Here is a 19,834-nt window from a genome sequence, read left to right on the forward strand (position 1 = left end):
GGCCGCCTCGGCACAGCCCCCATGTTCTCTGTGCGGGTATTAATGGAGGAGTGGCTCCTCGGCTGTTGAATGCTCCCTGTTAATGCTTTACTGCTTTACCTGTACTCATTTTTCTAGACTCCTGTCTGCACAAAATGCAATAAATGATTTTATTACACCCTTCACTGCTTGCACGGGGAGTTTTTACTTGCTTCCAGGGTCTCCACAGCTACTTTGCACTTGGCAGCTCCCATCTGCACAACACAGAACAAGCCCCGACAGGCAGCAGCAGATGCAGAACAGCCTTTCTGCTGAGCCACAGCTCCTGTCTGCAGGGCCATAGAGGGAGAGAAGAATCAAACAGAGAGAAGCTGGAGGAGCAGCGCTGGCGAAGAGAGACTCCCATCCAATTCCAGGTTGTGTAGTGACAGCAGCAGGAATCCAGGGAAGGGCAGTGCTAGAGGCACAGGGATTCAGCCTGAGCTGCATGCAGCAGCTGGAGAGCAACTGCGGCACAGCCACCAGTGGCCCGAGCGCACGCCCTCCTGTCCCACCACCAGCAGCCAGAAAGCCTTCCAAGCTCTCACGCTGCCTTCCGACCTCATGCTGGCCCGTGCTGAATCTCTCGATAAGCTCATGGGCAGCTCTGTCCCAGCCTCCCCACGCCCACTGGGTGAGAACAGGAATCTCACTGCACTTTTAACACCGAAGTGTTACAAATGGAGACAGGTGACAAGATGTGGGCCACACCGCAGTCATTATGCCTTCCACTCACCAGGCAGCACCTGACAGAGCTCGTCTGGAAGAAGAGAGCGAAGGCAAGCGCAGTGGAATAAAGTATCCAGCGGTACTCAAGCTGTCAAGCGTCAAAAATGCAACACAATGTTTTTCCTGCTTTTTATTAAAAAGTAATGTCCTCTTGTTAACGGCACAGAGAGAAAAATGCTACAACACAAACCACCTGGGACAAAGCGAGCCCTCTGCTCCACAAACACCGCTTCCTTAGGTTCTGTTGGCTCTCAGCCGGAAGCCTGCAGGCTCTAAGAAGGCTGTGGTGGGGAGGACCACAGAGTTAAGAGATTTGGGTTCTGGTATCAAAGTGTGTTACACTGGTTAAAAACACGGAGAAGAATTGCTACCTGGTTTTCCTCTTGACCGTCCAGGGCAGCTACCGAAGTGTTGAAAAAATGTATAAAATCCTGGTATTGCATCTTGTTGCAGCCTCGCCACCTCAGAGGGACAAGTGCCCACCGCAGCGCAGTGACGTCCCACCCTCTGGGGCCAGCGCACCAGCGAGGCTGCAGCTGGGCTGCAGTAAGCAACTGCCCCAAAGCAAGGCTGTAAGAACAGGAGGCTAATAGGCCACACTTAACAGATTGAGCTCAATGCTGACTAGCTGGTGAGGAGAACCGACGGGCCGTTTGAAACCTCTGCCTGGCTGGAAGCTCTTGTGTCTCAGATCAAAGCTGCCTGTTCCTGTGAGCCAGGCAAGAGGAGGAGCGTTTCCCTGCCTTGCTCTGCCAGGACACGACAGTGTGGCTGTGGAAGGACCAAATGCCCTGGGTTACTCAGCAGTGGCCGGGCTTGTGCATCATGAGTCCCGCTGCTGGTGCTGACACAGTTTCCCAACTGGCTGATACACCCTTAATGAAAAGAAATTAGAAAACCCAAAGAAAACCAGTATCCATTCCAAGAAAGTAGCTCATTAAGGAGCCCTGGCCAGTGTCTCACTCTTTTCACTACCGTTTTGTTTCCTTACCACCAACCCCAAACCACACTAAGGCCATTCAGGGAGACCAGACCATGCTGCAGTGCGATGACGCACCAACACTGGGAGTGAGGAAGATGCAGAAGGGCTGTCACTGCAGCGGCTTCCAGGTATCCACAGCAGCTCTCGGCACATCGTGCCACTGAGGAGACTGAGCACACTTCTCCAGACACCACTAACCGGACCAGGCGAGGCAGGGCAGTGCCAGAAACAGTCAGCAGCGATGCCACTGGGGGTGTGCTCTCGCCAAAGTGGAGAGGACATGCATATCCAGGGGCTTTTGTCCCATGTCAAGGACTGGAGACTCTTTAAACAGCTAGAAGTATGGAATGGCAAAGGGAAGGGGAAAGAGGCTGCCAGCTCAGCTCTAATAGTGTCGCTGGTAGGACCCCATGGGTGGCTGGGCCGAGGACCCTGCTCGCCCCTGGGCCACGGTTTGGCTCACCAGGTGGGAAAGCGCAGGACCACTTTGGATCAGGGTGTCCAAGGCTTTCTGCACGCTAGGGTTGTCAAAGTTGATACCAGAAGAGACTGGCCTTTGAGCAGGTACGTTGCTAGGCGCAGGGAGGCGATTTTGGTGCTGACCATAGAGCGACTGAGCTTGTGGAGGAGCTCCGGGTCTTGGACCTGCGTTCCTTGAAGGGCCTTGGAGAGCAGGAAGCTGTGTGCTTGGAGTCTGCAACCTTTGCTGAGCCTGGTTTAAACTCCCAGCACCCATCTGTGCTGACCTGGCCTGCCCGCTGGCCATGTTAGGAAAGTTCTGGTTCGGAGTGCCACCTGCAGCGCCCGCAGAGGCAGCAGAACTGCTGTTTGCTGCAGCAGCCGCTGCCGCTGCCACCCCACTGTTGAAGAGACTGAGGATTTTTGCTTGAAGCTCCTGCTGAGGGTTAGGAGAGGAGACCGGAACCGAAGGAGCAGAGACCAGAGGCTGTGAACCCTGATGAGCCTGAGAGCTTGGAAGGCTGGACTGATTCCCCAGAGATGATCCTGAGGGAGCCCCCAGAGACTGTCTTGACATGGATGCTGGGAAAGAAAGGAAAGTAGGTTAAAGCCCTGCAAATGCCCTTGAAGTGGAACCTGAGAAAACCAGTGGAACCACAGACAAGAGTGACGGCAAGCATCAACCCTCCAAACAGGAGCACGGCACAGCACTGGGAAGCCAAAACACTCCACAGACTGGCTGTCCTCACGCAGTTGCCCGAACAGCTATGGCAACCCCAGGGTTTCCCTGGGAGAACCCAATACAGATGTTCTTCCATGTGAATGACCCAAATTGTCTCTGGACTCCCAAGGACACGTCCACCTCAGTAAAATGGTGCCCCGTGTGAGAAGGCTATGACAGCAGGACCTCTGTGCAGCCCCAGGACTGCATTCACATCTCAGCACAGAAGGCCCACGAACCACACGATCAACAGCTGTGTCTGGGGCTGACTTACCCTGCAGGGATTCGCTGCTTCCCCTCAGCAGCCGCTCCTTCCGGTCTCTCAAGTAATTAATCACTTTATCGGTCTCCTCTGCAGTCAGGTAGCGATTGTCTGCCAGCAGGTTCAGGAGAGTCTGAATGCCAGGAGGGTGTCCTCCCCTGACACCCTCCTCCACAGGCGGCGGGCGCTCTCGTTCCTGCAGGATGGCTTCATCTGCCATCTTGGCCGCCTGCCGGGCGATCTCCTCACGCTCCTTCTCCCGGGACTCTGTTTTGTAGCGCTCGTAATTCCTGGCCACCAGCACCATGGCATCGTCTTGGGGCATGTTGCGGTGCTCTGCACAAGGACAAGAGATGCTTTAAGCGAACTGAGGTGGCATTACAGTGGAGAGCCCGGCCTCACGCACGCCACTGCTTTGTGTTCCACAGGCAGCCTTCGCCTTGGGATTGCGAGTGCTCCCTTGGGAAGCTTTCTAGGCATGAGGTAGTGGTTCAGTTTCAGACGGCTCAAGGCTGTCATCCTCTCCTTCCTTAGCTGAGGGCTCTGGAAGACGCCATATCAGCTCAAGAGATGCCTGGCTTGCCTCTCACCCAGTTAAAAGGGAAAGCAGCTCCCTCTACCTCTCATAAATTCTCTGTGCTCCCAGAGGAGGCAGCTCAAGCCACTCTGCTGCTAAAGGCTTGCACAGATCCCAGTGCTGCCATATTAAGGCTGCAAAAGCTTCCCAGAGCAGCACAGGTATGGGAATACTCCTTGGTTCTGTACTGGCAATGCCTTCATACAACGTGTGTGCGGGCAGAAGATGCAAAGGACAGCAGCACTGTCTCCATCTCACATCACAGCTTACATTTACTGGGACAATAAGCAGCAATCGAGTTCCTCTGCAATGCAACAGATTAGTCAGTTCCAATTTGGAAGGGGTTTGTGCTTCTCTTTTGAAGTTTTTGAGGTCACTATCTCCATTTCACAAAGCACACACACACATACTCCCCTGAACACAGATTTAAGTAAGGAGAGAAAAGAGAAGGCTTTTGCCTTCCAAAGAATGCCCAGAGCTCTGGGTAGTTTTCAGACCTGCAGATTCAGTCCTGCCAGCCTTTCCCTGGGAACAGGAGTCTGGAGTTCTTTTAACGTTACGCTCTGCACAGGCTGTGAAAGAGTTCCCTGAAACAACTGAGACGGGAAAGGTTGTGGCACGCAGCTAAATGAGTGTTTAATCTCTGTGAAGAGCTGAGGGTGAGACGGTGATCTAATGCACCGCAAGATCCAGGAGAGGCTTTGGTGGGAAGACAGGTGTAAAACTAAAGGAGTGGAAAGCCCAGTGAGTGTGTACAAGCTGTATTCTTGCAGAAAATGAGAAAATGAGAAAATTCCTACCCATCACATCTGCATGTGATATTAAACGGAACTGGGCATCTTCCCTCAATATGCACATAAAAACCCGGGGCTGGGCATTCGGTCTGCTCCCCTGGATAAACCTCAAAAACAGGACTGGAGAGCCCAGTAAGACAGCCAGCCTGAGCAGAGCTAAAGGCTGCTCTCAGAGCCCATGTTCTGACGTTTGTTAATACCTACACCCTCCCTCACAACCACCAAGTCACACCCTGACGTGGGAAGTGATGTGACAAGTGTAAATGGTGTTGAAATGCTAAGAAGGTGGAGCCTATACACCAAATCACTTTATAGTTGTATCTTTTTATAACTCCTCCCAGCTTCACAATGAGACATTTCCCTTGCCTGAAAACTCCAGCCTTGTTCTGTTCTTAAATCACATTTGGTTTCAGAATCTGTCCCATCATTTCTCACATTCCAAACGCTCTTTAAGCCTGTTCATGGCTTGCCCTAAGATGCAAAGGCTGGTGCTGTCGGGTGCTGAGCAGGCAGCCTAGATTCTCTCCCAGCAGAAATGACAGACAGCCTTTCGACCAGGGACAAATGAAGTATTACGGAAACTCAGCAATAACACTATTCACACCTATACCCGGTGTCAAGTCATGTCACAGCTAGGATGAGCTTTGTCCTATGGGAAAGAACGTGTTCTAAAGCAGCACTCAGGGCGGCTGGGAGTGACCACAGAGCGACGTGGCCTCCTGAGATCTCATTACCTTGTGGGGTGCCAAACATGATGTTAACAGTGCAGGAGCGGTGAACTTGATGCTGCTGGGTGATGACAATGGCAAAAGGAGACCCTCCTCTGCTCACATCATCCAGGGCTTGAGTCAGGGACATCTCTGTGTTGAGGAAGATCAGGTCCACTACCATGCCCAGATCCCGCACCTTCCGCCCCACCGACTCCGCGTACTCCCTACCACAAAGCAAAGCCAGCAGAGTTTAACAAGTCAGTCACATACAGAAACAGAAACTGAAACCCTGGTACATCCACCCTCTTTGTCACCTCAGACTTGCTTTCCTGACAGGCTGCCAAATTTCATTGTGCTTAACAGGACAGTGTTAAAGCAATCTCATTATGATAACATATAAGCTCATATCCTACCCTTGTTTTGATCTGCATCAGTCATTTCAGTTAACTGAAATAGATTAAAAATCACGCCTCAGCCCAGCTGAGAAACAGCATTTGCAAAGGGATTTACACCATTATAAATTTGCTTTCATATTGATGTGTTTAAACTGAACACATTAAGCGTGGTAATTCATGCCTGCAGCACTCTTAGGGGCACACGGCAGAGCCGCTGACCTGTAGGAGACAGGTACTGGTGTTGCATTCAGGGTCCCAACCATTCAAATGAACCTTATTCCAATTCACTGCAGCACTGATCAACCTCTGTACTTGAAGATTCATCTGCAGAGGTTAACAACCAATCCACAAAGATTCACTTGAGTTCCAAACACATTTCCTCTTGCTCTTTCCATCTCCTCGCTGCTTTCTGCTCTAACCAATCACCTAGGGAGCCCCTGTTCCCATATCCACAGTCCCACACGTTTCCCACTCCAAACACAAAACACAGCCCCGTGCCTGAGCTTCACGTTTTCAGGTCTCTGAGCTCGCTGTGCACAGGACTACAACCACAGCACTGCCTGCACCCGTGCTCGGAGGAGCCCCATCTGTGGGTACCCACACCATTTGGAAGAGATTGTTTATCCTCTTTGGATGCAAACACTGTACTGTAACGGTGACTGAAACTGTTTCCCTACCAACTGCCTTTTCACAGCTTTCCAGGTGCGTCTGAATTACGTGGGAGTCACCTTTCAGCAGGTCTGTGACAGGTGACATCAAGGATTATACACCCCACAGTTATTAACATGCTCCAGCTCTTAAGGTCTGTAGCTGTTACAGACCAAAATGTTCCTTAGGAGACTGAGCCGATCCTCTTACATTAAAAAGGTCTCTCTGTATCGAGTACAACAACTCCTGGTCTGTTGGAATATCTGCCAAAGACTTTTAGTCACCAAAGGATGAATAATCTAAAACTTCCTGTCAAGATTAGTTCCAATAGGTGACCAACTCATCATGGTATCATGGAGTGGTTTGGATGGGAAAGGACCTCAAAGCCCACCCAGTTCCAACCCCTGCCATGGGCAGGAACACCTCCCACTGGATCAGGGTGCTCAAAGCCCCATACAACCTGGCCTCAAACACCTCTAGGGATGGAGCATCCAACAACTCCATTAAAAGCAAACCACAGCAGTGTGTTTTGAGTTTCGCTGCTTCCCCTGTCCCGAATCTTGTTCCCTCTTCTAACATCAGATCAGACAAGTCCCAGCTCTCTCTTCCTGCCTCACAGATAGAGCACAGTAAAAAACAAGCCACTCCTGATCTTTTTTCCAAAAGGCTAAAGACACAGACCTTTAAATTTGATATTTCCTTCAGTCACCACTCCAGATCTATGATTTATTTACACCTTTGCTATTCTCCCATTGATTTGTTTGCAAAGATGCAGCTGCCAGCCCGGTGTCAGTGTTATGGCCACCTTCCACCATCCCAGGCACATGTGCACCTCTCTGTTCCCTACACAGCGCCCACTCTCCCAACTAAGGACATGCTGACATTTTTGACACAGGCCCCTTTGGCTCCTGAAGTTCTTTTAAGATCTTATGTGCCAAGAGAAAGCCCAGAGGGAGGGCCTGTGGTTTGGTTTCTACACAATCTCACATTTAGCACAATATAAAGACACAGCGTTTGAGGGGGGACACCTCAGAAGTGGTCAGGGATCACCCCGGTTACTGCTGACACATGCTTTGGGTATCGATCACAACTGCTTTCAGCAATGATTGTATAGGTCTTGCACATCGCACTGACGCTATTGACTGGTGCCTGACCTAATAACTAGCCTGAAGGAGCTCTCAAATGCCCCCATGACTGTGCCCTGACTACTCTGTACTATCTGCTGCCTGGCACACATTAATAATTCCCTATCATCCAACCCAGGAATAACACATACAGGCCACTACTGCCTGTCATGACAGCAGGCTGATAGGCACAGCAAGCAGAGAAGGACCAGGAGAGGGCACAGTGGTAGGTGGCAAGGAAATAAAAGTAAAGCACAACATACAGCATTTCTCCATCCCATCAACACAAATGCTCAGACCAGCCTTAAAGCCACCCTCCTCAGAAACAACCTGTAAAACTAAGAGCCTCAAGGCAGGACTAAGTTTAATTCCGTTTTCTTCTACCATGCAATAACAAAAACGGTGGTAGCTATTTTCTTACTTTGTCTGCTTATTCACCACTATCACAGAACAATCCACGGGTCTCTCTGCATCAAAACGCCTCTTGATTTCCTCATAGTACTGACGGTACAGCTCCTCTCGGCGCCGCTCCTCACGTTTGAGGCGGTCTGAAAGCAACAAGAAAACAAAAATGCCATCTGGACCTATGTAATCACCACGGAAAGGCAAAGCAAGGCACCTCCTGCACCCTGCCCAAGAAAGAGGGTGAATCCACCCATCAAAACACTACACGCACTCACCTTCCGAGTTCACTGGTGCTCTGTCAAAATGCTCCTTGTAGCGGTCATAGTACGAGTCATCCTTCCGCCGATAGTAGTCTTCAAGGCGAAGGTAGCGGTCATACCCCTCATCGCGCCTGCAGCATTTACAGAAGTAGCAAGGGTTTTCACACTGCAGCACAACCTTAGGCAGGAACTTCTGCCAATGCAATGCACAGACCCTCCTCACACTTCACTCCTGAAGCTCCCACGCGCTACCCACAGGACTCAGAGCAGGCACCCTGCTGTCCCAGCCAAAGCCACTTCCTTAGGTGCCTGGCACCCTTCAAACCAGTGCAGCCACTGAGGCAAGAACGCCATGAAAACATGTTGCCAAATACAGTTCTGTGGAGATTACCTGTACAAAGGGTCCCGAGGGTCCCTCATGTCCCGTGGATCCCTCATATCCCGTGGATCTCTCACATCTCGTGGACTTCTCATATCCCGTGGATCCCTGTATCGATCATACAGCGGCTCCCGTGGGTCACGGAGATCTCTAACATCACGAGGGTCCCGCAAGTCTCTCGGATCCCTGATATCCCGTGGGTCTCGCAGGTCCCGGGGGTCCCTGTGGTCTCTGGCATCACGCATGTCTCTGGCTCGGATGTCTCGAGCGTCTCTGGAATCTCGCCCATTTCTACCATCCCTGCCATCTCTGGGGTCTCTGCGTGGGCTCCCCCGCAGAGGGGAACGGTCCCGCCTGGCATCTCGGCCGTCCCCATAGGCATATGGCTCCCTGAGGAAAACACCAGGGAAACTCCATTAGACTGCTAATGACACGAGTATGGTCACTCCAGATATCTTACCTGAGGTACCAAAGTGACCCTTTTCTCAGCTGTGGAATCCTCCCTCTAGCTCACAACAGCAAGAACTGCCCAGAAAAGAGATTTGTTGAAGCAGCCTGGAGAAGCTTCTTAATATTTGTGATGGCCAAATAAGGCTGAGAAAGCTCCCGAACAGAGCATCGCTGAAAGTGTAGAGCTCCTGTGGAGGCAGGCAACAAGCACCTCAGAGACCACCGTTCTGAGTCTCCAGCCTCCCTGTCAGACAAGCATGGGACTGCGAATTCTTTGAGAGAATTCACGGTGCTGCAGCCCAACACCTGCAAACACGTGATGCCCAGGAGCGCTCAAGGGATCCGCAGAATTCACCAGCGACAGCAGAATGTTGAGATAATTTTTTACTGGCACACGATTGAAAAATGAGGTGGTTGTGACCGGAGGCAGCGTTGGTTCCTCGCTGCGGCGGGTTCGTGCTGGTGGCAGAATGCTGTGGTGGTTCCTGTATGCCCTAGAATTGAAGGGACAGTTTCTATATAGAAACAGTCCTAAGTTTACAATGCCAGATAAGAGGGTACTAGACCTGTCCAGCACCACATCCTCGGCAACAGGCTTTTCCGTTGCAACCGCATGATCCATTTCACTCACATTCGGTACTCCACTGCCCTCAGAGGCAAGGAAGAATAATGTTCCGGTCTTCATCTTTTCCCAAAGCAGCAGAGTTTTTTACAGGTCATATTTTATTTTCCAGAAAAAAACCTGCAACTTTGCTGTCATTGAAGCCAAACATAAAAAGAGATCCTGCAGAGAAATTACTGATCTTTGTGTGTTTGGAACTTTCTTTCCCCAAGACAGTGACAACCATCAGAAAAAAAACCCAGCTTTTAGAATCTTTTTATTTCCAAAACTTGACAGACTTGAGTCCTTGGCCAGCCTAATTGAGTTTATGGGAGAGAAGCAGAACATGGCTCTGCTTCCACTCAGGGCATTCCCACAGCAGGCACCAGAGAGAGCAGCAGAGACAGTGAGACAGAGGTGCCCAAGCTGAGCACCAGGGAGAGCAGGCAGAGATGAGATAGAGGTGCAGAGTCCACACGTGGTGGTGACACCCAGCCACGCCAGGGACACACATAGTGCTGTTGCCCTATGGTTACTTCCACCACAAAACAGATCTTGGGACAAACTACATGGTTGTCACCAAGAGCGCACGCAGGCTCCTCCTGTAAAAGCAGCGTGGTGCTTGCACAAAAGCGAGTGTAAGCACCCTCAGCCTCTCAGACACACAGATCAACTTTTTGTGTGTGATCTGCATGGTCGCCACGTCCCATGAGAGGTCTGCGTCACCACCCCTTCCCTGGCCTGCATGGAGCTGTGGCAGAAGCCCAGTGGAACTCCCTGATCTGCTCTCCAGGACGTTAAGGGGCTGCTCTTTTTGTAGCTGTAAGACCAGAGAGTAAACAGCCAGAGGCAGCAGAACTGCTTGGCACATGGCATTTATTCCAACAGGAGTGGCGGTGACCTGAACAAGCCACATTCATCATCTGCAGGGACAAAGAGATCCGGAATGATCAACACACAACTGCAACGCAGGACAGATGTGGCGCAGGTCCCCTCTGTTCCTGCATCACTGCATTCCTGCTTGCAGAGGCAACAGCACGAAGGCACAGCAGCCTCCTGCTTCCACACCTCTGTCACCACGCTCCAACTCCTGCGGCATCAGCACCACTGTCTGTGGCACAGTGTGGGGCTCTGTGTCCCAGCATCAGCAGCTGTGGCTCATACGCCTGCAGCGTGGTCCGGAGTCCTGCGTCTGCTGTCTGTGTGCCCACAGCCGTACCCAGGGCTCGATGGCCTTGACCTCATTGCCACTCACGCCCATGTTGCTGCCGGGGACCTGGTGTGAGTGACGTGCGATGGCCACAGTGTCTGCAGTGCCAGCTGGAATCCAGTGCCTGTCACAACAGCACAAAAGTCTTTGGCAGCCATGGTGGCAGCCCAGTCTAATGAGGTGCCCACGGCACCACAGCTCCCGTATCTCTGGTGCTCCTTAGGGCCAGGACAAAGGCATCTGCTCTTGCATACACACAGGATGACACAGGTCTCACTACCCACGGCACCAGTGCTTGCTGTCAGTGGGTGAGGTCCAGGGACGAATGCTGATAGCACAGGCGCCCGCCTTGCACACCCGCACTACCTGCAGCCTTCGGCATAACCAGCAGTGTCACCAAGGCTGAAGACATGCCACCACCACCTGGTGCTCGGGCACTGGCAGTGTTCCCAAGGGCCTCAGGCCAACACTGCGCACACCTGACACTGCCCCGGCCCAGGGTTTGCTGGATGAGAACTCTCAGCTGTGGGTCCAAAGCACTTCCCAGGCAATGCCCACAAGCTAGTCTCTGCAGGCTCACACCACATAGGAGACCTAGATGATGCCAAGAACTGCAGCTACTCATTCTGTGGGTTTTAGTGGCAGATGTCTTCCTAGTTGCACTTTTGCCCATATCTGGTAATTTAAGAGGTCAAGTAGGTAGAGCACAGCAGATGTGCAACAGCTTGGTTACCTGCAAATCCCACCGGCAGGTTTCCTCTGCATGGAAAGCAGTACAGTGCGAGCATGGAAGATGCTGTAACGATGGGACCTCTTTGCCCCAGTAACACCATGGAAAGGAAGCCACCTTCCTGTGACAGGACAGCCTGTGTCTTCTCTGCCTGTCTGTAACTTCACACACAGAGGACGTGCAGAAGCGGCACGGACTGTGCCTGCTCAGGGGTGGGGAACCAGAAGCAGCTGGCAGGTACATATTGCTAACTGCACAGATGCGGACTGGTGCACGTACTGACGGACAAGCAGTGCAGACGGGACAGCGCAAAAAAGAAGTTTGCTCTGTCTTGTGCTTCATTCTCATGCTCTTTTCCAGCCTCAGTTCAGCACTGGAGATGTTAAGAGGCAAGATCTCAGAGTCATTTGCGGTAAGGCACTGGCAGCGCTACAGCCCCTCAGTGTTGTCAAGATGTGCCTTGGCTTCTCTGATACTTGAGGCAGGAGCAAACATCAAGCATGTTCTTCCTCTCGAGTCCCTTACAATCTGTGCTGCAAAACATAACACTCAGCCGTAGTAACAGTGGCAGACACGAGGCTTCCCTTGTGCCTCCTGAAGAAGGGCTCTTGGAGGTGGAGCAGTCATGTCCCGACTGTTCACTTGAGCATCTCCGTTTGACTGAGGAGGTGGTGGTAGGGAAGAGACATAGATATTTAGCACAGGCGGCAGGGCTCACGCCCCAAAAGCCTGACCTTCCCAGTATAACTCACTGCTTCCAGGTACTTTACCTTCGTGCCGGACTGGACCTTGATGAAGTCTTATTCATATTTCTTCTTTCCACTGCTTTCTTAATATCTGTAAAGAATAATCAACCCATCTGTTGAATGCTATGGAACAAACAAACAGATCATCAGCACAATTCAAACGAAAGCATCTTAACCTCAAACACATCCAGAGGGGGCAAGAAAATGCATTCAGCAGAGACATTGTCACTTTGACAATTCTTTATTAAGTTTAGGTATTACAACATAAGGATTTCATGGATTTCTGGCTTCAGAATAGGGTGGACAGCTTGGGCCAGACTCTTCATTCCATAAGAGAACCTCTTTCTTCTGCAGTCTATGAGAGAGCGGAAAGCAACTCATGGACTCTAGGAGAAAAAGCAGAGTCTGAAAGCCTCTGAGAAAGGGAGCTGATGGCCAGCACAGTTTGAAGTTCACAGCCAAGCCTGCACAATGAAGCATGCCACTACCCTTGTTGAAAACAAGCTAAGGGTTCTCAAGTGGCACAAAGAATTGCCTTCCAAGGGACTGCTGCAGTGCTAAGTTGTACAGCCTCTGCACAGAAGAAACGGGATCCAAGGAGCCTGAAGCACGAGGCAAGAGGGTGCACTCAGAACACCACTGCTAATGTGATCAAACTGATTGAACAGGTCAGAAATTTGAGAATCATCTGGCTTCTGAGCACCTACATGGAAAATACCATGAGATAGGATACAGGGCAGTTACAAATGGGGAAAGAGTGAGCCTTGTTCTCAGCCAGAACAAGGGAAGCTGCCCAGCACTGGCGGGGACGCACAGGGTTCTACTGTGAAGAAACAAAGCCTTCTGCCAGAGCAGACTGAAGGGGGCAAGAACAAACAGAAATGACTACAGATGTTCGGCTCAGAGAACCTTTTAAGGAAAGGAACAAATCAAACCCAGTTCCTATCTGGTCCCTGAGAGTCTATCAACTACCAAAGCTGGTTATTAGTCATGTATATTAACGGCTTCCACAGTTCTTGCAAGAGAACAAACACCTCAGTGTCTTCAGGCAAACTCTGCCCTAACGTCTTCTGTAGCTTCTCAAACTGTCCTTCCATGCCTTCCAGATTAAAGTTAGAACTAAGGGCTCAGCTCTGAGTTTTGCTCTTGTTATCAGCCAGGCAGCAGCATGTTCTCTTTCTGGGGGGAGAGAGGCAGCACAAACTGAACATTGACTACAAATGCAGTTGAACTTTCCCAGGACCACATGCAGCTGCATGGCCTGCAGTCACAAACGGATCTGATGGGCTTTTATTCCCTACATAGTTTTACCCATTAAAGATGTGAAAACACTACTTCGCATTTGTTGAAGTATCACTATAATGCAACACTGGAGTTACCCAGAGTCTGTTATTAGCAATTGCATTTAATACTTAGCCTGTGTAGCTGAGGCAAACGCTTTCCTTGTGTTTACTTTTTAGTTGAGAAGTTTTCTTCTCCCTTAAAATCAAGCGATATCTTTAAGCAAGACACTACCTGCTTTCTTTGGTTTAAGATTATGTTTATTTGCTGTTTTAAGATGCCATTGCAGAATCCTATCATCTTTACACTCAATATCATACATTCATTTCAAATTTTAAAAAAATGCATTTAAATTTGAACAAAAATATTTCCCTAGAAGAAAAAACACCTTTGGCAGGGATCCTCCTCTTGTGCAAAAAGGAAGAGATTTTGTATCATTTTATTTAATGCCAACAGAATTTACAGGTTAATTAGGTGAACATTGACAAAACTTACACCACTTTTCTGTGGTGTCAGGCTGTGAGATGGCAGCGTCACTGGGATCCAGCAGGGCGACCCTTGGACAAACACAGGTGCCAAGAGCTTCCCAAGTGACATCACTACCTCAGGTACAGCGGTGGCATGGAACTAGAGCTTAGCTTTTGCAAAGCATTCCATTCCAGTTTAAAAGTCTTCAGGCACAGAAACCATCGAGCTCCAGTAAGTATTCCAGAAGGAATCTACTTCACTGTTAATGAGAAGGATTTCTTTCCATTCAAGGACTTGTCACACCTACACCTGTCAGATCAGAACTTGCTTATCTCCAGGTCTGTGAGCACTATACAGGTCATATCACTCCTCCATTCCAAGGCTTCACTAGGGCTTGTTTTTCACCTCTTTAAGCCTTCTTTGTGTTTTCCTGGGGCTTCTCCCATTTGGCACTGTCCTTTTTGAAGCAGGCACACCAGAACCAACCGCAGCAGCAAAATCCAGTGGTACAACACCCTCCCTGCTGACCAGTCTGTCCTGCACACCTTGGGGTGATCAAAGCCCCCTGTGGGAGCAGCTCTTCCCTGGGCTATGTCAGCTCGGCTCTGCCCACACCCAGCTCAGGAAGCAGCTCAGGTCATTTCACTATCAGTGACTCCATCTTCATAATTTCCTTCTGTCTTTTTAAAACACGACTGGGTGTTTTCTCTCCAAGTCACAGCAGCATGGCATGGCCAGGAATCAATTCTTCCAGAACAGCAATCAAACGGCTGAGCGATTCCATCCCTGCTACACCAAGATTCATCTGAAATCCGTTCAACCCTATCTTGGTTTTAATTGTTCTGGTTTCTTAATCAAATCAAACCTCTTACAGAAGTCTTTCACATCAACACTGCGACTTTCAGCCATAAAACTTGCATTAGTGTAAGAATAAGTTTGTTTGACAGGATTTACTTTGATTGTCATTAATTAATTCACTTCTCAAGATGAGTCAGGTGAAAGAACCCATTGGTTGTCAGGGGCTGGTGCCAGGCTCATCCTCATTTACACTGCCTTCTGGCACATGTGCAGCACTGCTGGCTCCCTGGAAACTCCCCAGGTTTCCAGGGCTTGTGGAAAACCCACACCAAAAGCCCAGGTAGGTCATCACTGCAAGAGCCTTGCAGATGCTGGGTAGAGTTAATTTCTGGAAGGGTTTAGTTTAGCAGCTGCTGTTTTACCTTTCCTAGCTTGCTACTGAAGCAGATACTGCAAACCCAGCACCTTCAGCCTCTTGAGAAGAGAGGAACATTAACTGGTGGCTAGGCCACCCTTTCCAGCAAGACATGTTATCATTTCCGCACAGCTACACCTCAGCTGTTAAATCAGCCACAGTCTCTACTGTTTAAACTTCAAAAGTTCAACAACATTGGTCATAATTTTTTTTTGCACCCTTCTACCTTGTCGTTTTGCCTCTGTTTCCACCTTTGGGCTAGTGTTTGCTGCTCTACAGCCCCTCACCCCTCCCCTAGGTCATTAGTTATTGCTCTCTTCACTCCTCCCTAAGTCAAACTATTCTTTAAATTGGTATGGGTTTACTTCTAAAGTAATTTGTTTAACAGATCACTCTTGATTTCTAACCATTCATTTCTGTTTACATTTGCTCCCAGCATATTTAGCAGCTACTGAAGAGGTTGTTCAAAGCACCCAGTATTTAAGCACTGCTCAGACCAATACCAAGGTAAGGTTACCAATGCAAGCAGCCGCTAGGTGCTGTGACCAACCCCCCTGAACCCACCAAGATGAGGCCAATATTTGTTAACAAATGTTTTTAAAGCTGTACGGGTGAGGTTCCAACGGCTGCTGGCCAGGGCTCAGGTGTTGAACAGCTTCTCACACAGGGCAGGGCTTTTCAAGTGCTAAGGCATATAAACAAGCTCAGAGTAAGACCTAGGAAGAGGAAACGCTGGGGGTGAACCACAGTGCTGAGGACAAACAGCTTGGAAGCGACATACCTACCCAGTGGAGGTGGTTTCAGATTAGCACCAGGCAAGTTCACTCAGCAATCTTTCCAGAGAGCTTTCAAACAAAAGCCCTCTGTTTACCGAAACGCATGCCAGGGTCAGGAGGGGAGCATGGAGCAGTTTTCCTTACCTAATCTATACCCTTTATAAAGGCGACCTTTCTCACCGTCCAGAGCAGCCTGGACATCTTCTAGACGGTCATACTGCACGAACCCATAGCCATGGTACATGCTGAGGGCTGCAAAAGTTAACAGCAGGGCAAGACCGGTTACAAGGACGGGACAGCACTGACCCACACCCCGGCTGTCACGCAACCCCGGCAGCGCAGCAAGCAAAGGGGCTCTGCCCAGAACCAACCGCACCAGCGCCCGCGCAATGCCACATCCACTGGGATCAGAGTGCAGAGCTTAAAGGCACTGAAATAAATTGCGCAGATCAGCTTCCTTCTGAGAAAGAAGTGACCAAAACAGAGCCAATGACGTGACCCAGGTTTAATTATGAAGTCATGAGAGTGACACCACACGCAACCCCAAAGGCCAGAGCAGCACTGACATACAGGCATACGCTTCAGCTGTGCCAAAGGAAGTATTTTCCCAGTGAAAACACAGGCAAAGTTACCATTAAAGGTCACTTTTTAGGAGCAACGCTCATCACTCCTCCCATGGGCACCAAACAGTATGGGGCAAGCACTACAGTTACACTGCTCACTGAACTCCCTCCACAGAAAGGCAGAAGGCGATAATACTGACCCCGGATTTTGCCATATTTTGAAAATATCTCTTCCATCTCCTCACGGGTCATGTGGTCGGTGGGCAGATTGCCAACAAAAAGTCTTCTCTCTAAATCCTGAGGGTTGCTGCTGTTAGTGAAGTCACTCTGTTTGATGCTATTGCTCTTGCGTCCTCGAGCCATTTTGCTCTCGTTCCAAATCCAGCTCTTCGCAAAAAAAGAAAAAGGGCCATGCATATAATTTCAATCCACAACATTAAAATTCAGCTGGAACATGATTAAACGCAGTAGCTGTGCAGACCAGAAGCCAGTCTGGTCTGCCTGACACAAGCTTCACTCCAGAAAAGCCTTAATGCAAGTGGCATAAGAGTCTGGCAAAGTGTACATCGCAGCGTTGCTTGGATACTGACAGGCAGCAAACCAAAATATTTTGCAGATAGGCTTTAATGGTTTAGTTCCAAACTAATACACAAATAAAACTGATTTTCCACTAAAACATCTTAACTTTAAGCTTTTCAACACACCCATTGCTGTCACATCCATTTCTGCAACCACTGTAAAGAAGTGTCAAAATTCAAGCAGTATTTTAATAAGCAGAAAGGAAACGCTCGTCCTTACATTGCTCAACAGGACCCAAATGCCTCCGCACCAGCTCTGAAGGAGGCACTGGGCGGTACCGTTTGCATCCCCTCAGTGACCATGCCTGGATCACTACACCCAGCATCAGCAGACCCCGTTCCTCGGCCACAACCCTGTTAAAGCCCCAGCCCATCACCCAACACGCGGTCAGCTCCCACCACAGGCGGGTCCACGGCCAAGGATTCCAGGAGGCCCAAGAAAACATTGTTCACTGCCTCACCTTCCCCGGCATCGTAACGCACACCTCACTAACCCACAGTACCAGCAGGAACAGCCAGCAACGTTCCCTGCAAAAACTTACCCAAAGAGCTACAGCCAAACACCCCCAACAAACAAAGCCCAACACCAACTCCACCAAACCAACCCCCCTCAGGGTTCCAGGTTTGAAGCTCAAATAAATGAAGAGCGCTGAAACTCTCAAGATGACCGTGAAAGTTTGGAAACTCTTTATTAAAGTTGTACTAACTTCCTACACACTCATCTACAGGAACGCAAGATGAGACTTTCTGTTTATAACATGCAAGAAACCTGGAAAAAGAAAACGGTGAAATTGATGATTTCAACAGAAGCCTGTGCTGTTAATCGTGAGATACCCACAACCAACACACTCCTCAGCTGTAAGTTCCCACTGTTACAGTCTAAAAGGAGCCTCCAAAAAAAACATTCAAACACCCAGAAATATCAAACAGCCTTACATAAATACTTCCACAACTCAGAAAACATATCTCCTCCAGATCAGAGAGAAAACCCAGAAGGGTTTAAGGTCAATCAACTTCATATTGTATCCCTTTTCTCCTTCTTTCAGGCAACCCTGCAGGGACAGGAGAACAGCTCCCAGCCTAACAAACCTGTTAGAAATAACTGAACCACCAGAACAGCGGCAAGGGAAAAAACTAACATCCAAACAAAACATAAGTCATTTCTGCTCCCATATTTGCCTCAATCCTTCTATGACCTTGTCTCCACATGGACACAGCTCTACCTTTCCCGTCAGAAGTATGGCATCTTGTCCTATTTTTCCTTAGGAAAGCACCAGACCTCCTCCCCACCCCAACCCTTATTCCACTACTACAGCTCAGTTTTCACGAGACCAGAGGAAAGAAGTTTCCAGAATCTTCCCAGGATGACCATAAAACACAGGAAGACCCAACCAGCCCAAGGTCCCATTTGGAGCAGGGCAATGTCCCAGCTGGATCCAGCTGTCACAGCCTTCTCCAGCTAGGTTCCAGTGCTCCCAGGGAAGGGGACTCGGAGCACTGGCACAGGTGGCACAGCCCAGTGTCTGCTGCCTCAGGAGGTCACGCAGCAAAGGGGCACCAGGAGCCATGCCTGCTGCTGGGACACAAAGGTAAAAAGCCCTAAGAAATTCTCTTTCTTTTTCCTTAAGGGTGGGATCAGTAGGGGTGGCTGGGCAAAGGGAGCAGGAACACTCCACGTGAGGGAAAACAGGGAGCTCTTTTTCCACATGCAAGCGACTTCCAAAACAAAGGAACAAATCCAAAACACTCAAACAGGCCAAACTTCTAGAGAGTTTCCATGTAAGAGCATTTATTTCTTCTTACTATTTTCCACTTGGTAGATTATACAGTTAAGGGCTGATTAGTAATCTTAAAACAGAATAAACAAATGCTATCTCAGGTCTATGAATTCTGCACCAGGGGAATGGCTTATTTCTACGAGAGCAGCTGGAAGAGCCAGACAGGCACCCGGGCAGCTTAGGGCTGCCAAACCCTGCACAGAAACCCAGCACAGAAACCCAGCACGCTCCTCTGGCGGGACAGCCCACCAGCTCTGGTGCCAATAAACCCTCTGAGAGTTAATTCACAGCATCACGGAAGGGTTTGGGCGGGACACCCAGTTCCACCCCCCCGCCAAGGGCAGGCAGGGACACCTCCCACTGTATCCGGTTGCTCCAAGCCCCATCCAACCTGGCTCTGAACCCCTCCAGGGATGGGGCAGCCACCACTGCTCTGGGCAACCCGGGCCAGGGCCTCCTCACCCTCATAATGAAGAGTTTCTTCCTAACGTCCAATTTAAATCTTCGCCCTTTCCAATCTAAAGCCATTCCCTCTCGTTCTATCACCGCAGGCCCTTGCGAAGAGCCCCGTTTCCCTCGTCTTATCTTCAGAGCCAGCGCAGTTGCGAACAACAGCGCCACAGCTCGAAACTCACCCAGCACCGGGGAAACCTCGCGGCGGGGCCCGCGAGGCTCTGGGCGAGGCGCGGCCCGGGAGTCCCGGACCCCGCCCCGGGCCCCGCCGCCGCCCGAGGGGCTGGGCCGGATCCCGCCGCCGCGGCTCCCGGCGGCCCCGAGCCCTGCGGCGCGCCCCCCCAGCGCTCCCCCTCCCCCCGGCCCCGGGCCCCGCTCACCGCGCCGGTCCCGCCGCGCCCGAGGCCGCCGCCCGCCAGGACAAAGGCGCCAACCGCGGCTGCCGCGCGGCACCGTCGCAAAAGGGTGATGAGAGACGGGGAACGGGGAAGTAGGAATGGGGAGGGGAGGGGAGCTGGCGGCGC

At 50.4% G+C, this 19,834-nt stretch overlaps 2 protein-coding genes across 3 annotated transcripts in view; one reads left to right on the forward strand and one right to left on the reverse strand.

The window, feature by feature from the left end:
- The window catches only part of SLC12A5 (solute carrier family 12 member 5), a 93,918-nt gene that overhangs the window by 31,200 nt on the left and 42,884 nt on the right, over positions 1-19,834 (forward strand). The window lies entirely within an intron of this gene.
- Positions 863-19,784, reverse strand: NCOA5 (nuclear receptor coactivator 5). 2 transcript variants are annotated; one of them, XM_069871891.1, is made up of 10 exons: positions 19,691-19,784; positions 16,702-16,888; positions 16,083-16,190; positions 12,225-12,291; positions 8,476-8,853; positions 8,100-8,215; positions 7,841-7,967; positions 5,277-5,476; positions 3,184-3,507; positions 863-2,770 (listed from the first exon to the last, which is right to left on the reverse strand). In XM_069871891.1, the coding sequence occupies exons 2-10, from the start codon at positions 16,862-16,864 to the stop codon at positions 2,115-2,117; spliced, it is 2,139 nt and encodes a 712-aa protein (XP_069727992.1). In that variant the 5' UTR covers positions 16,865-16,888; positions 19,691-19,784; the 3' UTR covers positions 863-2,114. The 2 variants fall into 2 exon arrangements, with proteins under 2 accessions (XP_069727992.1, XP_069727991.1); XM_069871890.1 differs by lacking the exon at positions 19,691-19,784 and having other exon boundaries at positions 16,702-17,359.

The sequence above is a fragment of the Phaenicophaeus curvirostris genome, chromosome 18 (genome assembly GCF_032191515.1).
Source record: "Phaenicophaeus curvirostris isolate KB17595 chromosome 18, BPBGC_Pcur_1.0, whole genome shotgun sequence".
Taxonomy (NCBI): Eukaryota; Metazoa; Chordata; class Aves; order Cuculiformes; family Cuculidae; genus Phaenicophaeus; species Phaenicophaeus curvirostris.

Coding starts and splice junctions, on each gene's coding strand:
- NCOA5 (XM_069871890.1), bottom strand. CDS start 16,918: ATGCATGGCCCTTTTTCTTTTTTTGCGAAGAGCTGGATTTGGAACGAG. Junction 16,191..16,701: donor AAAATATGGCAAAATCCGGG/GTCAGTATTATC, acceptor TAACTTTTGCAG/CCCTCAGCATGTACCATGGC. Junction 2,771..3,183: donor AAGCAGCGAATCCCTGCAGG/GTAAGTCAGCCC, acceptor TTTCTTTCCCAG/CATCCATGTCAAGACAGTCT.